This window comes from Diorhabda carinulata, chromosome 11, assembly GCF_026250575.1.
Source record: "Diorhabda carinulata isolate Delta chromosome 11, icDioCari1.1, whole genome shotgun sequence".
In the NCBI taxonomy this organism is placed as follows: domain Eukaryota; kingdom Metazoa; phylum Arthropoda; class Insecta; order Coleoptera; family Chrysomelidae; genus Diorhabda; species Diorhabda carinulata.
This window is the reverse complement of record NC_079470.1, coordinates 9,864,236-9,885,739: the sequence shown is the minus strand read 5'-3', so window position 1 is coordinate 9,885,739 and position 21,504 is coordinate 9,864,236. Positions and strand designations below refer to the sequence as shown.

Genomic DNA, 21,504 nt, shown 5'->3' with positions numbered 1-21,504 from the left:
TGAGATGATCAACTTCCCGAATAGTCAAATGTGCAATGTTCAAAATACAGAATATCCTTTCTTCACATCCATATTAGATTGACAGTTAACATATCTGTCATTCTCGTACATTTTTTGGGTATTGTGGGCTCTATTTCCCAATAAAACTAAGGTTTTTGTACATTTGAAATTATAAATCAAAACTAAAGGTAACTTCCTAGTTTAAATTTTGATACTATGATTTTAATAAGGAGTTGGGCAATGAAACATTTGATAACGATATACTATTATGTAATTAGAGGTTATGTGACTTGCTGAGATTTTTTTTGTAGAGACATACCTACTACTGATTCCTAATAAAAATAAATTAATTTTTAGAAAAATGGCTTCGATTCGCTCAATGTCTCGTCTTCTATCTAGCAGAACCCTTCAAACTACTGTAAGAAGAACTTACGCCGATCAAATGAAATTCATCTTTGCCGCTGGAAACCAGGTAATATTTTTTGTACATTGTGTCAAAATAGGTAAGCCAAGTAATTGATAAATTTATGATTTTAGGTGTATTATAATGCATCCTCAGTGAAACAAGTAGATGTACCTTCATTCTCTGGAAATTTTGGTATTTTACCTGCCCATGTACCTACATTAGCTGTTCTTAAACCAGGAGTAGTTACAGTATATGAAGATGGTGGTAATGTTAAGAAAATCTTTGTTTCCAGTGGTACTGTAACAATAAATGATGATTCATCTGTACAGGTACTAACTATAGAATTCACTTGTCTCTGTTTTATCACTGTAGCTACAAAACAAAATGAAATAAAAACTTGTTATAGTTCCACTTTAACCTAAACTGTTATCAGTTTTATCTTTAAAATATTTCAGATTTTGGCAGAAGAAGCTCATCCTGTAGAAAATCTTGATCTAAATGCGGCTAGAGACATCCTTAGTACAGCTCAAAGTCAATTGTCATCAGCAAGTACAGATGAGGTAAAATTTCTAATTTTACATATATATTAATCAATTACAATGTTGAAAATTTTTTATTCTCAAGTTATTAATCTTTCCATTTTGATATTATAATTTTTTTCCAAGACCGTAACCCCACTGTTTTATCAGACATATTCTAGTTGATGCTAAAAAATTCTCTTCTGTTAGTTGTCACCTCAACAACAAGCTCGTTACTTTTCACCAAATAAAATATTTCCCCATTGATTTTCTCTGAAATCTTAGGGTTGTTGGCTTGTTAGAGGTTTGGGATAAAAAGTGAATTAGCTACTGCTAATCAGGAATAAATTCAACTTTTATCAATCTTATTCAGTGAATACTACTATGTTTATAAATTTTTGCCAGTTAAACTTATGGCAAGATAGCTCTATATATCCTATGGTAGTAGCACATTCCTTGGCAGAAGGATAACTGGATATCTGGATCCATTAGTGATATTCCTACTGAACACCAACACTAGTTTTCATAACTAAGTTATTATATTCAGGGGATGAAAATAAACTTTCCAGCTAGTGTTTGTGTAGTGGTAGCAGTAGAGGCAACGAAGCAAAAGTTGCAAATGTGTCCAGTTGTATAAGATGAACAACAGTTGAAGAACCTTGTAAAATGGCGCTGGTCTAAACGAAGGATATGGAGATGAATGTAGAAATTGTAGATGAATTGAAGTATGCAGACATAAAAAAATATAGTTTAATATTTTTAATAATATTTCAACAGACACTTTTTCATATACACAAATTGCTCTAATTATCTCAACCATTCATAAATTCATTCAACTGCATCAGTATATTACCACTGCGCTTTACTAGAGTATAGTGGAAAGATTTCTTATTTGATTTTGCTGAAAAATTTTTATGTTAAAGGACTATGTACTAAGGTGTTATAATTATACACAATATGAACTTTTCTGATAACCTATTGTTTATGGATTTTAGCAGATGATTATTCATTTCACAATAAATAAGAGGTTAAAAATGACACATCTTGGTGCAAAGTAGCGATCTGCGAATTTTCCAATGAAACTTCTCTGAAACTAATTGTTGATTTTGATTAACATTTGAAAATACTGTGTGCTTCTGTTCTAATTGTCATAATCAAGCTGATTTTTGTCTTAAACAAATATTAAAAAGTCGCTCAGGGTATAATATTTCCAACACATTTAAGTGAATGACTAAAAGAGACTTCTTATCAACTTATTAAACGATATTGTAACTTTGAGGATTTTGTTAATGTATTTTAATAATTAAACTTGGTTTTTGTTATAGGCTAGAGCTGAAGCTGCTATCGCCATAGAAGTAGGAGAAGCTTTAGTAAAAGCTGCTGAGTAGAAAAGAACAATGTAATTTTTGTTATTTTTATTTATAATGAAATAAACTAATGGATCATTGATTATTTCCAATGAAATTTAATTGAGCAACCTTAGTTATGTAAATGTCGAAAATTACGAGAATCAGTATACACTTTTTGTTCCAAAATTTCATTGTTTCATTTAACCTATTACACTCCGTTGTTGTTGTATTTGTGACTCTACGCCCTTTACAGTTAGGTAAGTAGAATAGTCTGTGTTACATTAATAAATTCTTTATTCAGTTTCTTATCTTTATAAGTATAACGTTGTAGCCATTCTTGTAGTGAAAATAGATGATGATTTCGATCACCTCTCATAAACCTCCTTTGTAATATAAATTACCTCAGCTAAGCTCAGCAGAAATATATGTTATCCTAAAAGCTTTGGTCGAAATTCAATCATCAAACCTAGTAATCCTCGAAACAATACAAATGTTGAGTAGTTGAGAAAAATTTGATTATAAAGTTTTACAAACTATTATAAGGCCCAGGGAGTGAAGTATTCTTCGTCTAATAATTCAAGTATCGCTACTCTATTAACAGATATTTGGTAGACATTTTTATAATACAGTACAAGTCTAAGTTTTAGAAACAATATAAATATTACAACTACCTTCAATGAATTTGTTATTTTTTATATTGTGTTTAATAATACGTCAAGTTTGGCGCCTAACTTTTCCTCTTCTTCTCAACTAATCAATAGACGTCGTCGTTTAACATTAGTAAAAGATTAATAAGTTAGTAAGAAGAAAGAAGAAAAGAAATTCTACATACAAAAGTCATGCTCAATAGGTTATTTTTAAAGAACGTTTGCGAGGTGGATTTAACGTAATGAAATGATAATTTACAATTGCTTTGGTTATTGGAAGAAATGTGCCGAATAAAATGTGAATGCGAATAAATTGAATAATATATTATGTGACAAAGGTTTTTGATGACCAAAAAACGATTAAAATAAAGTTGATCATACAAAAGTTCTGAATAGTTATAACTTATGACCAAAAAAATAAATAATCTACATGAAATTCCAAATTATAAATTCAATTACTTCATATTATATTTCTAATACCTTAAATTTATTTTCATTCATATCGTAGAGTTCGTAAACATATAATAATATATTTTACGGTTTATTATTTATCAAATGGTTTGACTTGATCATCAATTCCCATCGTCCACTTTTTAGTATTAAAGTTCAATAACCACTTTCTTCGACCTTAACATTTCTTTGGCCCAGTCGTCGTGGTTTCAATTTCATCGGTATTCAAAGTAATTGATTAAAGACTTGTTTATTATGTATCCATGGCTCCTTGGAGTTTTAACAGTGGTGTACTGGAAGCTGAAAGAAAGGGTTACAACATAATTTGACCTAGTCTAGATGAAGATTATCGGATAATGGGTTTCAATGAATATTGTAAAGTAACTATGAACCTTACGCGTCATTATGGTACTTAATGGTCTTGGTAACTATCGTTAGAATGAAAAAAATATGAATATGTGATATACAAAATGGCGCAGTTAGAAAACACACCTGTAGAATCTGAAGATATTTACCAATAAATTAGGCAACAGTAGCTCATATCTGTTTTCTATACGAAGTTTGGAATGATTATTCAAATTAAACTTAATGGTAGTGAATGGAAATTTGTGATGGTATAGGATTGTCTTAACTTTGCTGTTGTGGGGTTAATTATCCAGTTGAAGTGGAGTATTAAAAAATATATATATAAGAGGAAAAATAGTTCGAAATATCATCGATAAGAAGATGGTCTAAAAATATCAGTAGATCCGTCATTTATAACATAAGAAAATATTGTTTTTCTATGGTGGGAAATAAGTTTGACATTTTATCTCTGTTGACAGGTAGCAAATGTCACTTTTTATGAAATAAATACGTGAAAAGAATAAGTACTTTTTTCCCTGATGAATTTATTATACAATGAATTGACATTTTCTTTACATCAGAAGTATAATTTTTAAATGTGCATTGCATGAATGACACCTTCCTTAAAAGATTCGGTACAACAGTCGAATTTTCTTGTTTCTTCCTGCCATTACAACTCCCGTTAATGTACTTGGTCGCAAATCCGGTGTTATTTCAGTAGTACAACACGTTCTAAACTCTTAATGCGCTATTTCTGTCCTATGTACTACCGATTCATCAACATAGACTTCAGCAACCGTTGATGACATCCAGCCGCCATGTTTTTTAGTGTCTTCAAGAGTCCCCAAAAGACGATCTTAGAAATGATCGACCTGTATGTGAGTTAGCATTGTAAAGTTGATGAAAATTAGTCACTGTTTCGGTAACCTCATATAAAACTAATGGACGAAGGGCTATGTACATTCGGTAAAATCATCTAACATATTTTTCAGTAACTACAAATCATTCTTTGTTTCCTTAAGTTTTACAATTAATAACGTTCCCGAATCTTCAATATAATCTAATGTTACCTGACTGATTTCACAAATTTGACAAGCTCCTGCAATCCCAAATACAACAACAACCTTGACCATTGAATAAATTTCATCGGGAGCATTATTTGAAAATTCACTAATTTGTGTACTAGTGAAAATCGCAGCTTTATTAGTCTTGTAACTTTCAATCATTGAATAATTCAACTACACTGTCTATGGCTTTTGTTGTTGAGCCAATTTCGAAAAATAAGCTAATAAAATCTAGTGTCTACGTGGACCCATCATCTCCACTGGTTACCAATGAGAACATAGAAACGTAAACATAAATGCATTTCTAATGGCCGTAGCTGTCGGAAGGCGTATGTACACAATTTCTTCGAAATATACTTGACAGTCTGCGATAAGCAAAGAGGTCGTTTGGTGAGATTCATTTTATTCAGAAATTTCTTTAAATAAATAGAAATATGGCGTTCTTTAGACCATGGGTGATTGAAGTCAATGAAATTGCACAGTGAAGTGAGGATAAAATAAAAAACTGATAATGCAATCATAATAAGAATTGCTGAATTAACTAGAGTAAATAAATTTTCCATTTAACGAGTAGTATCTAACGAAAGGGGTTAATAGACTACCAAAGCTCTAATAGACGAGTGGAGTACAAAAAGGGCTCAGTACACGTCTGGTACCCTGTTTAAACCAAACTACAGTCACTATGTAGTAAATGTCGGTTGGGTTGACAATAGCAAAACTTGCTGGCTGAATGGGCCATGTTGTAAAGAGAAACGCATTACAGTACACGCTAGAAGCAAAGACATTTTCGTGCCTAATGGTTTATGCTAAAAAAACTCTGCAGCTGATTATCATGAAGATATGACAGCGGAATTATTTGAAAAGTGGTTTAATGAACAGATTTTACCTAAAATTCCATCACACTCAGTAATCGTTAAGGTCTAAAGTTAGAGAGTTAGAGATAATTTGTTATATTGACAAGATGTGCAATGTTTAAACCAAACTTCCTTACAGACAGGTACATTTTACTCGTCTATTTACGTTTTATAATTTAATATTCAGTTGTAGCAAGCTAACGAGGTATAATAATGATTGTTTTCTGTCTAAATAACGGCATATATTTATAAAATGAGGTATCTACGCCAATGGTAAATCGAACAAAATTGTCTGCAAGGGTTTCGAACCAGTTTTTATAATCTGCAATTGATATTGGAAGAACTAGTGTTAAAAGATCTTTCTCGAAGCTTCAGTAGTTATATCACAACAGACAATATTTGAGGTTTTTTTTTCTAGTATAAAAACGTTTTTACAATCGTGCATTTTTAAAAGTTTAGAGAAAGCGTAGTTAACGGTTTCAGTAATGAAAAAATGCAGATCAACTTCGTTAATATTTTAAAGCAGAAAATGAAATACCCACAGGGCGAGGTTCATTGTTTAAACTGTTTAATCAGTCAGCACTATACGGCAACTTATGGGCGCCACGTAATTAAATGAAAATTCAATTGGTATTTAAAAACATTTCGGCGTGCAACTTTCTCTCTTTCGTGCATTGTAAAATGATGTGAACAGTGAGTAAATTCCAATACTTCAACAACAGGTTGGTTAGGATAGAGAAACGGAGCAAAAAAAGTTAATTCGTTAATAAATATTAGTGTTAATATACAGACAATAAATTCTAGAATATCCACACTACTTTGAAAATAAAATGGCTTATGTAAACTTTATCTATTATTACTTGAAAGAAAATAAAAAGTATAAAAAAATTCCGACTGCAGAACTGATACGTACTTGGTCGAGTTTTAAAGAAGCGTTAATAATATCCATTCACACGAAAAAATTGGTGAATTTTACTATTCTTTGTAAATTTTTAGTAATAAATCAGACAATTGTCTTCATACCCCAAGAAAGGGCTAATTAATTTGACAAGTGGATACCATTTACATGTTTTTTAATAACGATTTAAACTGATAGATAATTTGATTCATATTTATAAGAAGGAAGTTAGTTGATCCATCTCAGTTACATCAATTGATAATTTGCATGCAAATCACGAACGGGATTCACCGTTGCATTACGAAGGCGTGAAGAATTTGGAAGAACGGACTATTTAATATTAATTTTTCTAATTGATATATATCGCCGGCAAATTTATTCTTTCGTGGCTGTCTTTTCGTGGGAGATCAACATTTAGTATCTTGCAAAAGAGGAAACACTGTAAGACTATAATTATTGGCATGATTCGAAATTCAAATAAACGAATATGATTCATTGTAAATATGTGTTAGCTGCATAGGAGGTGCGATTTTATTATAAAGACAAATCAATTTTTATAACACTCCTCAATGAGGAAGAGTCTAGAAAATCATTATCCAAGTGCGGACAAATAACATTCTCTCGCTTCCACTCAACCCTGTGTTGTATCTCATAAATTGATTATTCAAATGGACCCGAACGTTCGCTGAAAATGAAAATGATCCTCAAAGACTAGAATATTACTATCTCGACTGAAAAAACCATATACATGACATCAAAAGAACCCATTAAATGCAAATTAGAACTAGAAGGTCAAATAATACAACAGAGAATGAAATATAAGTAGCTGGAGCAAATAAGGTCGCGGGATTCCTTCAGAACGTAGTATGGCGGAACAAACACCTAAGTCACGAATTTACATAGCGACAATCAGACCTACACATTAGAAACAAGACCAGAAACATCAAAAACGAAAAATTTCTTGGAGGCCAAAGAAATAAAAATTTTCAAGCGGATCTCGGGGAGAACACTCATAGACCGAGGAAGAAGCGAAATCATCAGATGATTATGTGATGGAGATAACATTAACGAATGAGTATCACAGACTGGTAAAAATAGCTAGCGATAAATCTTCAATTGGAACACGAAGTAGATGTCAACCACGAAAGAGGTGGAGTGACAATCTAGAGCCAAGATGAGAAAAGATATGGATGAAGGAACGGGCGTTAGACCTATTATGGAAGAAAGAAGGATTTCATTCGCAATATATTGTAATAACTGATATTTGTTTGATTTTTTTTTTGATTTGAGAGTAATTTGATCAAATATTTATTAGTAGTCACTTGCGTTGCATTTCACTTTGACAAATAGTGTCAATCATATTTCTCTGTTAAATATTTATTATATTAAAAATAACACCAGATGAAAATGATTTTTGAAACATTATAAATGAATTACAAAACATTTTCTATAATTACGTCGGTTGAATAAATTGAGATTCATTGTTAAAATTTTTATCGTAGTCAAAAGAGTAAATTATATATGGTGGAAAAGTGACAGTAAAATTAATCAAAAACATAAGAAATATATATAAAGTGCTAAATAGTAAAGCCTCAATATTAAGACTCAATTATTGAGTGTTTGTAAAGGATTGAGTACCTCACAATACAAATTAAAATAGTGTCGCAAATTGCGGATTCACTCACAAATAAACAACGAAGTAAAATGAAAAAAAGAATATAGTGATAATGAAATAAATGTACATAAGATAGTAAATTGAACTAATCATTTTACTATTTTTCTTATAATCCTTATAAAAAGAATAAACAGTCAATGTAATAAAGTTATTATTCTATTGTGCTTTCTCTACGGAATTTCAGTACCGTCATAGACGTACTTGGGATTCTTGGTGGTAATACGAAGCGTTGGGAGGTCAAGGTAAAGAAGACCGAAGGTACTATGTATGTGTGTTGTATATAATTATTGATATTTGATTTTTTTTCTTCGAATCACACCCCACCTTTCTATATATACACGGAAGGTATTCCGTTTCATTTTCAGTTGATAAACGAAAGTGTTTAAGTAGAGCTTAAATAGTTAATAAGTATTGGCAGGTGAATATTTCTAGAAATTTTAGGTTTATTATTGCCTTATTTTGTTTTTTAAACTTAATTCTAGTACTTTTTGCTAAAAAATAAATTTCATTCTTTTAATATTTTCTGTTGCATCATTTGCAATTTGTCAATATACATTTCGTGATGCAATTGAATGTCTTTCAGATTCTTAATTACGCTGTAAGAATTTTTAGTAAAATTTCAAATATTACATATAATGGCTAAAATTACTAATCAGTTTATACGAATTCAAATTTAATTACAATTTGAGTAATTTTCTTAGATAATTGAGAAAATTTACTGATATTAGATGTAATTTTATGATAATTGAGTATAAATCTTATTTGGAAAGTAACTAAAGTGAACTGAATACTTAAAAAATTCTTGGAGCTTTGACTTACTGTGTTTTATTGTGATATTACAAAAAAAATTTCAACACATTTGCTAGATGACGCTAGCTACGCCGTTTGAATTATATATTATTACGCTGAGTCACTTATTAAGTAAGTTTTTGGTTTAGAAAGGGATGGGGATTTTAAGTACAAATTAAACGTGTTTTTATCAAACTTTGTCTGTTCAGATGGAATTTTCTAATTAAGTTTTGAAAGAAGTATAAAATATTATCTATATGTGCAAGAGAAATTGAAGTTTTACTTTTCTACAAAGCTATTGGGAAATTGAGTCATTTATTAATAAGCTTTCATATTTCTTCGATAGAGATCTCAGCCATTCATTGGTGCGTAGTTCCAGCTGCTTTTTTCCTGTCTTCCAGTTTGATCGTGAATATTTGTCTTTCCACGTATCATTTTCTGCTCTATTTTATAAATATTTTCTTCTGTATATGTCCAGTTTTGACAGCCGTATGTAATGACATTGGCGAAAGACTTTTGTTTTCAGGACAAGGATTCCAATCGTTTTTCCAATTATTTTCTGAGGAAATTTGTCATCAGAAACGAACCACAATCACTTTTGTAAACATCTATAAATATATAGACTACACCTTTATGGTGGTCTGTGAGCAATTAAGGCATCTATTATGTAAAAAATATTTGGTAACCTCGCTTTTATTTGTTAAACAAGAAATTGAATGTTGAATAATAATGATTTTACCATTTCTGGACGGAACTTTTATTTATTACAAGGTACATCCAGAAAGTAAGTTTCCCGATCTTTTTCCTTTCACAAAAAACGTAATCAGCCGTGTCAGTTACGTATTCGTATCAGATCAATCATATGCCAGCTGGACAGATCCCGCCTAGTGTTAGTAGTATGTTCTGAAATGGAAGCTCTTAGTACTTCTTGCGGTAGATGCGAGATTCGGTCGGTTTTTAACTGTGTCCCATTTGCGACATGCCATTCAAAACAAGAGACGTGAAATGCTTACTGTAGGTGTTGTGATCCTCCATTGACAATGCTCCTCCATATACAACTTGACGCACAACATCTGTTTGAACGAAATTCAACTGGAAGCTGTTTGATCATCCACCCCACAACCCTGATGTTATTACTAGAGATTTTCATGTTTCTTTCCATCTCACAACATTCTTGTCCTCCGATGAACGTTTTGGCAGTGACGAAAATCTGATTCCATTAGAAGACAGCGGAATTCTACGACAGAGGGATACAAAAGTTGATCCCACGACACGCAAATATCTAAGTTGAAAAATATCTAGAACATTGATGTACTTGTTGACAGTTAAATTGAATTAAATAAGAAAACTGTTTTTCGCACATTTGCTGATGAATTTTCATCAGAAAACAAAACTATAAACAGGCCCCGTGGATATATGAGATACTGGATATGCAGAGACGTTCATTACTTTCTGAATACCACTCGTAATATATAATTTATCCATTCGAATTCCAGTAAATATTAAATTCTACAAGACACTACTATAAAGTTTTTTGCAGAAAAATGATTAAATATGATTATTTTATGAGAATATCTTTGTGTATATTTTGGTATCAGTTAGAGCAGCCCGATGTAAACCGATTTTTGAATGACTTTTTTTAGCTATGAAGTCGTCGAAAATCTAAATTATATAACTTGGCTCGTTTTTTGCAGCAAAATGATTAAATATGCTGTATTGGTTGTTGCATTCTTCGGAATTTCGATAGCACAACAAAACCAAAGAATTCTAGAAGCTCCCATTCCAGCTCTCTGTGCACAAAGAATCATTCATGAAAGAACTCCCGATGGTAAGTTATTTAGTTTTTTTTTTTTGAGGAAACAACGAATCCATAGACTTTTCTTTGAAATTAACATAAGCTATATGAGCATAATAAACGAATTACAGTATTCTTACTTGGCGGACTGTAGACACCCAAAAAGAAATCAAAGCGCCACCAAAAAGCAGGTACGCCTTGAAACGTTCAAATGAAATTTTAGTGTTCCGTTTTTCTTATTATTAAATATCAAAATTGATCATCATCATCAAGTGGACTGCAGCGGGTGAACCACGTCGAAAGAAACAACAGTCAGCTGGGAATGTTGTGGTTTTAGTTTTTGGGATGCGCATGGAATATAGTTCATCGACTATTTCCAAAAGGGAAAGACAATCAATAGCGAATACTACATAGAGTGGTTGGATCGTTTGAATGTAAAAATCAAGGAGAAACGACCTCATGTCGAAGAAAAAACCACTGTTTCTCCAAAACAATGCACCGATTCTCAAGTAGTGGTTAATTTGAACGAATTACATTTAGAATTGCTTATTCATCCACCGTATAGTCCAGGCCTGACTGCTGGCTATTCGCTGATCTAAAAAAAATGCTGAATTGCTGAATCTGAAGCCTATTTTGATGCAAAACACAAATATTTCTACAAGCACGGCATCAAGAAGTTAGAAGCGTTGAAATGATTGTATTGCTCTTGTAGGAAAGTGATAAATAAAATCGATTTTTTGCAAAAAATGTGTTTTTCTCAGTGAGTCACATGAATTATTGATGATGATGATGTGTTAGATCATACACTGAAACTGATGTACCGACAACTGGTCGACGTGACTTACATAAAACCAATGAAGTGGTTCAGAACAAACTTGAGCTGTTAGACATAAAAAAAAACACATCGAAATATCAATAAATCTTAAACAAAGCAATAACTATCTCTAGTAGTTTATGACACAAGATAATAATAGTTGCTGCTACTTGAATATTTTTTTGTGTACCGATAATATAGCTAACCAATTTCATTTTTAGTTTGTTACACTAGTCTGCAATGTTAACAAAATTATATAAATTATTTGTACTTCATCTGCACCTATATTTTGTTTTTAGGAAAAGGATATTTTTTCAGTTGGAAGGACCAAAATACTAAAGGTGTTGAACAAGATTGGTTGAGCACAAGAAATTATTGTAGAAAGCGTTGCATGGATTTAGTTTCTCTGGAAACCAGTGCCGAAAATGAGTGGATAAAAAGACACATTGTACAAGACAAGGTAAGAGATCCAAGTTGATTTATGGTGTTTTGCAAATATTTATTTTTATAAGTATTAGTATATGGATGGAACGAATATACGACGATTCTTTTCGATGTTTTCAATTGTGTTAATTATTAAAGAAGCGAAAATTTATCATAAAATGTTATTTTTTAAGTTCGCGGAACTTTTTTAAAAATCTAGCACAGAACAAGTTTATTTGTTAGGAAAATCCTAGAATCTTATAGCGCCATGGACATCGTATCACCTTGTAATTTGAGTTACATAATACAACAAATCGCTATTGTTTGCAATAGCTAAGTTACACTGTTGCCAGCTTTTACTTATTTCTAATGTTTACTAGACGTTTAAATTGAGATATAAACAAAATTTTACTGCTTCTAGTTTCGTTTATTTCTATTTTATTGAGTAGTTTTGGTAAAAAAGAAACTATATTTTAACGATCGATTCTACGAGGGTTGTTTCAAAGTGTCTTACCACAGCAGCTTCTAGAATTTCTGGTGGAGCTAAAATAAAGTTACTTTCATTTTCTATATCCAGTTTTAGTTGGTGTTTTAACATAATGCGACATAAAATATTAAAATATTGAGACATCTAAAGTCGCAGTAATACAGGTTTGAGTCAAATTCATATTTTTCAAAAAGTACTTCGATTTGTACTTTAAGAAACATATATACTACAAAAACATTTAATGTTGCTGATAGATAAATGTTAATGCTCCGTGTATCCAAATTGCAAGTCCCGGGTTTGAATCTGGTCTAGAAAAATTTATTTTTTAATTTTAGTTTTATATATACAGAACTAAATTGAGAATATTTAATAGTATTTTACATGATAAAATTATAAAAAAACGAGTTTTTATAGAAAAACAATAGAATCGTCGAGGATAAAAGTTATTGTATTTGATTCCCAGCAATTTATTATATCGGAATGGGCCTAATATGATTTTTGGGATGAATATCATATACTTAGTGACTCAACCACCGATTCCTTATAGTATTATTTATCTAAAGGAAATCGTTGTTGTATTTATGATTAGATTATGATAAATTTTTGTTGAACCACCTTTTTTATTCAAAAAGACACATGCGCCATGGTCTTTGTTTAAGTTTTGAATTAGAAATGGTGACAAAATCCTTCATGTTTGTTTTCACGTGATATTAACGTTTCGATTATAATTATAATCATCGGTATTCCCTCACAAAGTAAATATTCAAAGCACGAATTACCTACATAATAAAAAATCATTGACCTAATATTAATTACGCGGAGGTAATACAATGTAGTTGCGAAACGATTTATCACCTTGTGATTTCATAAAAATGTTTTGCATACAGGATGTTCTCTGATATAGTCATTCTGGTAATGTTTTCATTGCAAATTAGTTTACATTAAACGTAACTAAAGATACGGATCTTAACATCTAAGTATAGAGGATGTAATAAAACGTTGGATTATAAATCACACCAAATTTTTTAAATTCATCTGAGCCTAACTCAAATTTATACCCAGGTTTTTCGATGTTATTTGACCTATCCGTTCATTTGTAACTAATGGAGATTTTTTCCAAAATGATTTCACAAAATGAATCCAAAGTTTTTTCAATGAAAATTTAGTAGTACTTAAATAATAACCAATAGAAATAACAAAATATGTAAGTAAACAGTATACATTAAAAATATGTTCCGGAACTTGATGCAAAAGATTTGGGAGTGAGTAGATAACGTGAAAATAATGCTCTGAGTTATAGGTCTTTAAAGTTGTGAAACTAGAGCTAAATAATAATTCTACACTAACTTCCGAAGGCCAGAGGCGGCTCATGCCCATTGGTTAACAATCCATAATATATCCATGGACAACCTGTACAATCTGAAGACAGCTAAAATAAATTTTTAATCGATTTCTCAACAAAATATTTAACTAGATGAAATTTATGGTTGAGAAGATATGTAGATTTTTATATCAAGAGACAAATTTTCATAAATTGTAATTACAATTTATTGAAAATACTTACAGGAGGTTTTCAAACACAATCAAATATTTCTTGAAGAACTAAAGAATAAATAAATAAACATTTGTACTACTTACATACTATTCAAGATCTTATTGCTGGCAGAAGAAAAAACTTTATAATTAAAATATAAAAACTAACATTTTTCCTAATAGGAGGATGAGTCGAGCAGGTCCATTTACCTGGCCACCACGTCCACCTGAATTATATACAATGGATTCATTTTTTTGGGGATATCTTAAAAACTTATTATATGCAACACCGGTAAATACAAGGAACGAAATGATCGATAGAATAAACTTCCATTGTGACGTTATAAGGCAGAATCTTCCAAGTTCAAAGAAATACCCTTCGTAGATTTCGGAAGTGTGCAGAACTGCAAGGTGCCCACTTCAAACATTTATTATAATTTTTCTGATTTTGTTTGATAAGTTGTAGCCCAACTAAATTTTTCTACATTTCAATTTTTTCCTTAAGTAAGTAACATTATGTTTGACAGTATGCAGTTTAATTAGAAATGTTTGATTGTATTTCAATTCCTTCTATAAGTATTTTTAAAAAATAATTATAATTTATGATAATTTTCTTCAGAATTTCTCTTTATGGCGAACGGTTTTCTTGGCATGTACAATGATCTAAAACCCTACATTTCTCCCAAACTATAAATTTAATCGAGTTAAAGAAAGAATACCTTATTGTTAAAAAATCGATTGAAAATTTCATTTAGATTGTACATGTTGTCTCTATAAAAGTTACGGATTGTTAATGATTGGGTATAAGCCGCCCCTGGCTTTCGGATAGTAGTATAGAATTATTATTTAGTTCTGATCTCGCAGCTTTAAAGGCATGTAACTCATAAACGAAGGGGCGTATGAGAAAGTATTACACAGTATTATTTTCACGTCATCTACTCACTCTCGATTTTTTTACATCAAGTACCGGAACACCCTATATTGCTCAAAATGATCACTATTATTTAATACTCACAGTTCATATTATTTGTAAGTACCATTAAGGGGTGGTATAATCATCTAATTTTTAATTCCGTTATTATTAAAATGAACTCTCGGGATCGACTACAAAAATGTATTCACTGGTACATTGATTACAGACTTATTGATTCTTCAGCAGAAAAGTTTCTCTAAAATCTGAGGTGCATCTGTATTCTTACAAACTTTTATGGATTACAGTTGTATATTCTAGTTTCTAGTCTTTTTTCCGCAATTGTTTGAACCCTTATTACTTGGAGAATAGCTTTTCCTTCTACCTCTTTTCCTTGACAGTAAAAAAATTAAATAGACCAACCAGAAAAAAAAAGGTTGAACCGGCCTCGAACTTCCAACTGTAGTTTGTGCGGTTGTAAAATGCTACTCTATGATTCGTCAGCAAAATCAGTTTATCTAAAAGCTGATCACTTGTAGTACTTTTTTCTAAATATGTATCTCGTTTTAATGCGGCACCATAATTGGATTATGAATAGTTGCAATAAATGTTAACAGATTATCTTCCGGAATTTTTAATATGAATTATTTTTCATTTTTTTTTTAGTTTTTCAAAAATAACACTCATTTTTGTGTTCAACACTCCTGCTATGGTAATTTGTATTTCTAATAATGGTTTTATTTCAAGTTTCAGTGAATCATTGAACAAATTTTCTTTACTTTTTCATAAATTTGAGTAAAATATCACGTTTTGGCTTTTACCTAATTTAATTTCTCACTGTTGACTTTTGATTTTTTAGGCTACCATGTTGCACATTGTGATTAGAGAGGCTGCGAAAAAAACACCTAAATCTAAGTTTTATTTCCGAAATTTATAAAACTATGTTTCTCTGTTCATTTCTTTCCAAATAATGGATATTTCACTGTTATATAACAAGCTGACGCACAATGCTAGTCTAATACCGGATTACGAACATTCAGATCATTAAAATATAACTGTTTAAAATATTACGTTAAGTATGCAAAGCCTCTCTAAAATTGATGAATGTGGGAAAGTTTGACGAAAACAGTTATTTGTTTTAGTCTTAACAAACTTTAAATGTTGCAAAAAATGCCCAAAGTAGAATTTCACCGGAAACAGCTGATATTATTATGTGTAGGAAGGTGTGTGCCATACTTTCTTTTTGTTTAACGATTTCCTTCGAGATAATTAATTCCGCGAATGAAGTGAATACATTAAAATAATTTCAGCATCTTTAGAATATAATTTGAAGAAAATAAAATGATATCTAAATAAATAAAATGATTGATTAATTTAATTCATCGCTATCCCGATAAACTATTTAAACAAAAATTCATTTTTTAATTAATTGGGTATAGAGTTCCGATATATTAAGAAAAAAATGTCCTTCTTAAATTTGTAATAATAATAGCAGTGACTTTTGAAGGAGGTTCCTGTAGTTTGGGTGGGCATTTCAATGGAAGCAAAAACAAAACAGTTGATTTTTATTGAAACTGGCGGAAGAGCGGGGGGATTAATGGCGAACAGATACTAGAAGAAATTTTATCGGAATCAAAATTCATATGTTTGTAGGGCACTTTCGATTTTTTTTTTTTTCTAACATATTGTATACATATTTCGTGACTATATGGAGATTGTCTTTCAAGTCAATCATTTTTATTTGTTTTTGATTCTTAGGTGAAGTATATTTGGACTTCAGGTCGACTCTGTGACTTCCCTGGCTGCGATCGACCAGATTTATTACCTAATAATATAAATGGATGGTTTTGGACTGCAGTTCTACAAAAATTGGCCCCAACAACTCAAAGAGATCAAAATGATTGGTCAGAATCTGGTGGAATTGGTAAACCACAACCTGATAATAGAGAGCTGATTCAAGGAGGAGCTTCAGAAAATTGTTTAGCTATTCTAAACCAATTTTATAATGATGGAGTTAATTGGCATGATGTAGCTTGTCATCATGTTAAACCATGGGTATGCGAAGAAAATGAAGACCTTTTAAAATATGTTAGGTATACCAATCCAAACTTGTTAATTTAAGCTATGGCTCATTGATTACCTTTCAAAATGTTTAACATTGTAAATAATGTTGCAATAATGTAAATATTTAATGGTACTAAAATCTTAATTTATTTTTATTATTTCATTAGAATGTTTATTGAATATTTACTACCACCTTTTCAATTTTTTATGAATAATAATTCTAATATAATAATCATAAATATTGTTGAAAAGGCTTTGAAATTTCTTTTGTAATAAAAATATTTTTTGAGGAAATGTCAAGGCTATTGATAAATATATCTATTCATATTAGCCAGGCGTATTAATTGAATGTATAGTGTAGCTTCCTCCAAATGAAAAATAATTATGATTCAAATTTGGGTTTATATTCAAAATAAAGTTATAAAAAAATTTACACTGATTTGAATAAAAATGGAAGCAAAAGTGGATGTAGTTTTAACCTGTAAGTGTAAACATATGTATTTATTTTATTAAAATAAACAAATAAATTATTTTGAAATGTGTTTCATTGTCTCAGGGTGAAATTTATTTTATGATTCCAATTTAAACTAATTATCTAGATTAGGTTACACCCCTCAGATTTAAAATTTTAGTATATTATAGAAAAAATTTCTTTCATAATAATACAATAAACTAAATACTTCAATACAATTACTTATCAAAATGTTCATTTATTATTTCCTCGCCCCAATAAGGATTCTGTTATATTATTCAGAAAGATCATTAAAAACAACTAAGTAATGCAAATTTTTTATGTACAAAAAAGAAAATAACAAATTCATTTTTTACCTTCAACCATAATAATATGATACCCAAACTTAGTTTTAATGGGGGGATCTGTATAAATAGGATTGGCTATATTTGATATAGGTAATGAAAATGCGGCATCTTGAAAAGGGCCAACCATAGAACCACGGGTCATCCAACCTAGAAAACTAACAGTATCAGACATTGCCATTAAATATCTGTTCACTTCAATTTAAATTTATATAAAATATCCACTTTACCTAGGTCTCCCCCTGACCTAGCTTTATCTTCACTGTAAGCAGCTGCTACTTCTGGAAACTTTTGACCAGCTTTCAATTTTTCTAACGCTTCTAAACATTTACTTTGTTTCTCGCACAGTATGTGTCTAACTTTAATTGCTGTACCGCCTTTTTTCTCTTTTCCTCCTAAGAAAATAATATAAATGGATTTCTACTAGCATTTGTGTTTTCTTTTTATTACCTTTATCCCCTGATTCGTCGCTTTTTCCTGATTTTGCAGATTTGGAACCCCCTTTATCCTTTTTAGGGGGCATGTTTATATTTTTGACAAATAGCGAAGAAAGGTTTTAATCTTCTTCGTTTCTGAAGTCAGTTTAGAACATCTGATCATAATCCATACTGACTATTATAATTCTATTAATTTTATAATTATCACTTTGAATACTTAATATTTGGAATCTATATAGAAACATAATATTTCAGTTTATTTCTAATAACATTTGCAGCATTTTTAGATATACGAGACCGTCGGTAGCACTAGTGACACCTGTCGAAATAATCGAAAACAGCTACCAGATCATACTAGAACCCTGTAACTGTGAATATCTGCAAGACCGAAGCATACAATATTTGTTCAGTACAAATTTGGGCGATTAAGAAATTCTACAAATATTGTGTGTACACGAGTACACGATTCTCGTCCCGTACTGTTCGTCGCGGAAGAAAGTGCTGTTTTTTACTCAAACAGATTTATGAGTAATCAACTCACCAAGATTCGCGAAAATTACGAAGTGGGCGACATCTGTTAATTTCTTTTTAACTTATTTGAATCTAAAAAGCATAATAAGAATTAATTTCAAATGTTTATCACTCAATAGTTTGTTTTTTTGACTAATGACACTATATGAGCGCAAGTGCGATTGCCAAGATAGATTTGTCCACATATTCTTAGTATTAGTATTCTTCTTCATCTCATTTCCTTAGTTATTTGAATAATTAATTTGAAATTATTACAAAAATGAAATTACGCTTTTAACTCGTCCATGACATGGACCGTGAATGCGCTGAGCGGAAAGTCTTTAATATTGTTTTTCTTCATGTTTTTATGACAGCAGTGATTTGTATATATACTTTTGAATTTATTTCTAGGATAGCCTTTCTATTTATTCATTTGTTTGTTTAATTTTCAAAATTCTAGAAATTCTTTTCTAGTATATATTCGTGTCAGTTTATAATTCAAAGTCATAGTGAATGGAACGAAATAGTAAGAAGTGACTGATGAATTTAAATAAATTATAAAAGTAGTGAATATTTAATTATATAAGTAGAGATGAGTTAATTATTAAAGTGTCTAAAGTTTGTGAATAAATTGAGTAAGTAAAAGGCAGTGTGTATAAATTCACCCCTCAGTCATAAATATTTTGAATAAATAAGAAAAACATAACAATAGTCTACAGCCTACGCTGATTTGTATTAAGTTAGCAAATTATCACAATATGTATTCTTATAATTAAAGTTCATACATAACAGTTCGCATGTAAAATTCACTTTATACTACCTAGGAAAACAAAATAATTATTGAACCTTATCATTATGTTCGACCAACTGTCCTTGAAATTTTTTTCACGTAAAGGTTAATAGCTATTTGTATAACAAGGGAGGAGAGTGCTACTTTTCCTCCCGAGGATGAAGTTCCACTACACGTCGGGCAGTAATCATTCGAGGAAGGAAAAGCATTTTACTCCCATGTTATACATATGATTTTTCCACCTACCTCTAATAACAAGTTATTTTTAAATAATTTATTCATGAAACTAACAAAAAATTTATTAAATAACTAAAACTAAATAGGTATAGTGTAACTTACAGGTACTTTATTTTCATTCTTGCATCCAACATATTTTTATTTTGTGATAGAGTAATTATTGATTTTAATATTGAAGGTCAAATTTTGAGCAGTTTTTGTGATATTTTTATTAACACTATTATTCAGCTGGTACCTATGGTAATTGGCTGATTACAATTAATTTCAATAACTTCAGTGACTCCCATAATTTGATTCGAAATGTTTCGCTTTTTTGTAAAAGGTTGCTGGCAATATCCTTTAGCGACATTTGTAAACTTCGAGCCTCCGTGTTGCTTTAAAGCAAAAATTACTCCTCTAGAATTTGCAAGTAAACTTGCCGAGGTTCTTGCGAAACTATGCCCCTTATAATTTATGGTATTGGGCAATTTTAAAAATTCTTCAATTTTTTCAGAAATATTAGCAATAGTACTTATTTGTTCCATCCATTTAGTTGATACATTTTCCTGCTCTATAGCAGACAAATAAATGTGTCTGATCTGTTTAAGGACATAATGATTTATATTTTCTCTCTATAAAGGAAAAGTACGACTTTGCTCTCTAGGTGGAAAGATAGGTGGAAAAATTGTTTATCAGTCAATATTTAGTAATGAATTTCGTAGTTCTATATCGCCAAACATATACAAGAGGTACGTTTTTTGAAGTACCTACATGTAGTAAACACCTAATGCTAATTCCCGAATGTAGGAAGTTTTGCCCAACCAAACACTCTTATAAACTTATAAGTTCAAATATTTGTATTTGGACGGACATCATCATGAAACAAACTGTACACACACATCCCTCTAAGCATAGGATAAATTCGCGGATGGATGTGAAGAAGAATATTCCACCACCCCCTGTCATTTCGACAGGTTCTCATCCTCTTTCGCGTCGCAGTTTCTCTTTCTTTCTCTTCCCTGAGTTCTATTGTAGATTCCGGGAAGTCTTATATTTTCGTTAAGAGTTAGCTTGTTGACTGTACACTCTTGTCTTCTTGGTCTGGACGTCTTAATGTGTGTGTGTTTTCGCTGCCTTGGGTAAGCCTTTTCCAACCTTCTTCGGCAATAAAAGATCTAATCCGAGTGATCCTTCGCATTCTTTACAGCTGTCCCCGATGTATAACTCGGCACTTGCTTATTAGATGCGGAGTTACCATGTCCTCCGGGGGGGGGGGGGGTGTCCTCTTGTGGGTTGTACATGCACTTAGTACGCCACGCCTTTTGTGTTCAATAGCTCAGCGGTCTGTTGCCAAAGTTGGTCGACCTATTGTGTCACCACAAGGCACGAAATCCACCCTTTCCTATTTTAGTAAAACATATGACACCCATTTTTGATCTCCTATTACTATGTGGCTTAAAAATCATTGCCATTTTCGTCGTACAGTAAAAGTAAACGGAGGGTACTTCCCAAAAGGTTAGTTTTGTGCGGTTTTTATATAGAAAATTTGAAGAAACCGTTGAGATATTGATTGTTTCTCGCATAACTGTCTTCTGCAATTGATATTGAAAGAACTACAGTTACGATAGAAGGATAGCCTCGCGTTCCTCTTGCAACTTTTAAACACCCCAAATTACTTTGGAATCCAATCTCTTATGCTTTCTCCATACACGAT

General features: G+C 31.1%; 3 protein-coding genes across 3 annotated transcripts; 2 read left to right on the top strand and 1 right to left on the bottom strand.

Moving 5' to 3' along the window:
* The first annotated feature begins 62 nt into the window (after nucleotides 1-62).
* On the top strand, nucleotides 63-2,459 carry LOC130899508 (ATP synthase subunit delta, mitochondrial). Its single transcript, XM_057809494.1, has 5 exons — nucleotides 63-188; nucleotides 358-472; nucleotides 538-735; nucleotides 862-966; nucleotides 2,250-2,459. The coding sequence occupies exons 2-5, from the start codon at nucleotides 362-364 to the stop codon at nucleotides 2,310-2,312; spliced, it is 477 nt and encodes a 158-aa protein (XP_057665477.1). The 5' UTR covers nucleotides 63-188; nucleotides 358-361; the 3' UTR covers nucleotides 2,313-2,459.
* A 6,110-nt stretch (nucleotides 2,460-8,569) lies between these two features.
* Nucleotides 8,570-17,559, top strand: LOC130899274 (uncharacterized). The gene is made up of 4 exons (XM_057809082.1): nucleotides 8,570-8,624; nucleotides 10,690-10,823; nucleotides 11,904-12,064; nucleotides 16,716-17,559. Exons 2-4 carry the CDS (start codon nucleotides 10,694-10,696, stop codon nucleotides 17,076-17,078), a joined length of 654 nt encoding a protein of 217 aa, XP_057665065.1. The 5' UTR covers nucleotides 8,570-8,624; nucleotides 10,690-10,693; the 3' UTR covers nucleotides 17,079-17,559.
* Nucleotides 17,560-17,798: 239 nt separating this feature from the next.
* Nucleotides 17,799-18,442, bottom strand: LOC130899275 (peptidyl-prolyl cis-trans isomerase NIMA-interacting 4). The gene is made up of 3 exons (XM_057809083.1): nucleotides 18,288-18,442; nucleotides 18,068-18,232; nucleotides 17,799-17,987 (listed from the first exon to the last, which is right to left on the bottom strand). Exons 1-3 carry the CDS (start codon nucleotides 18,358-18,360, stop codon nucleotides 17,839-17,841), a joined length of 387 nt encoding a protein of 128 aa, XP_057665066.1. The 5' UTR covers nucleotides 18,361-18,442; the 3' UTR covers nucleotides 17,799-17,838.
* Between the last annotated feature and the right edge of the window lie 3,062 nt (nucleotides 18,443-21,504).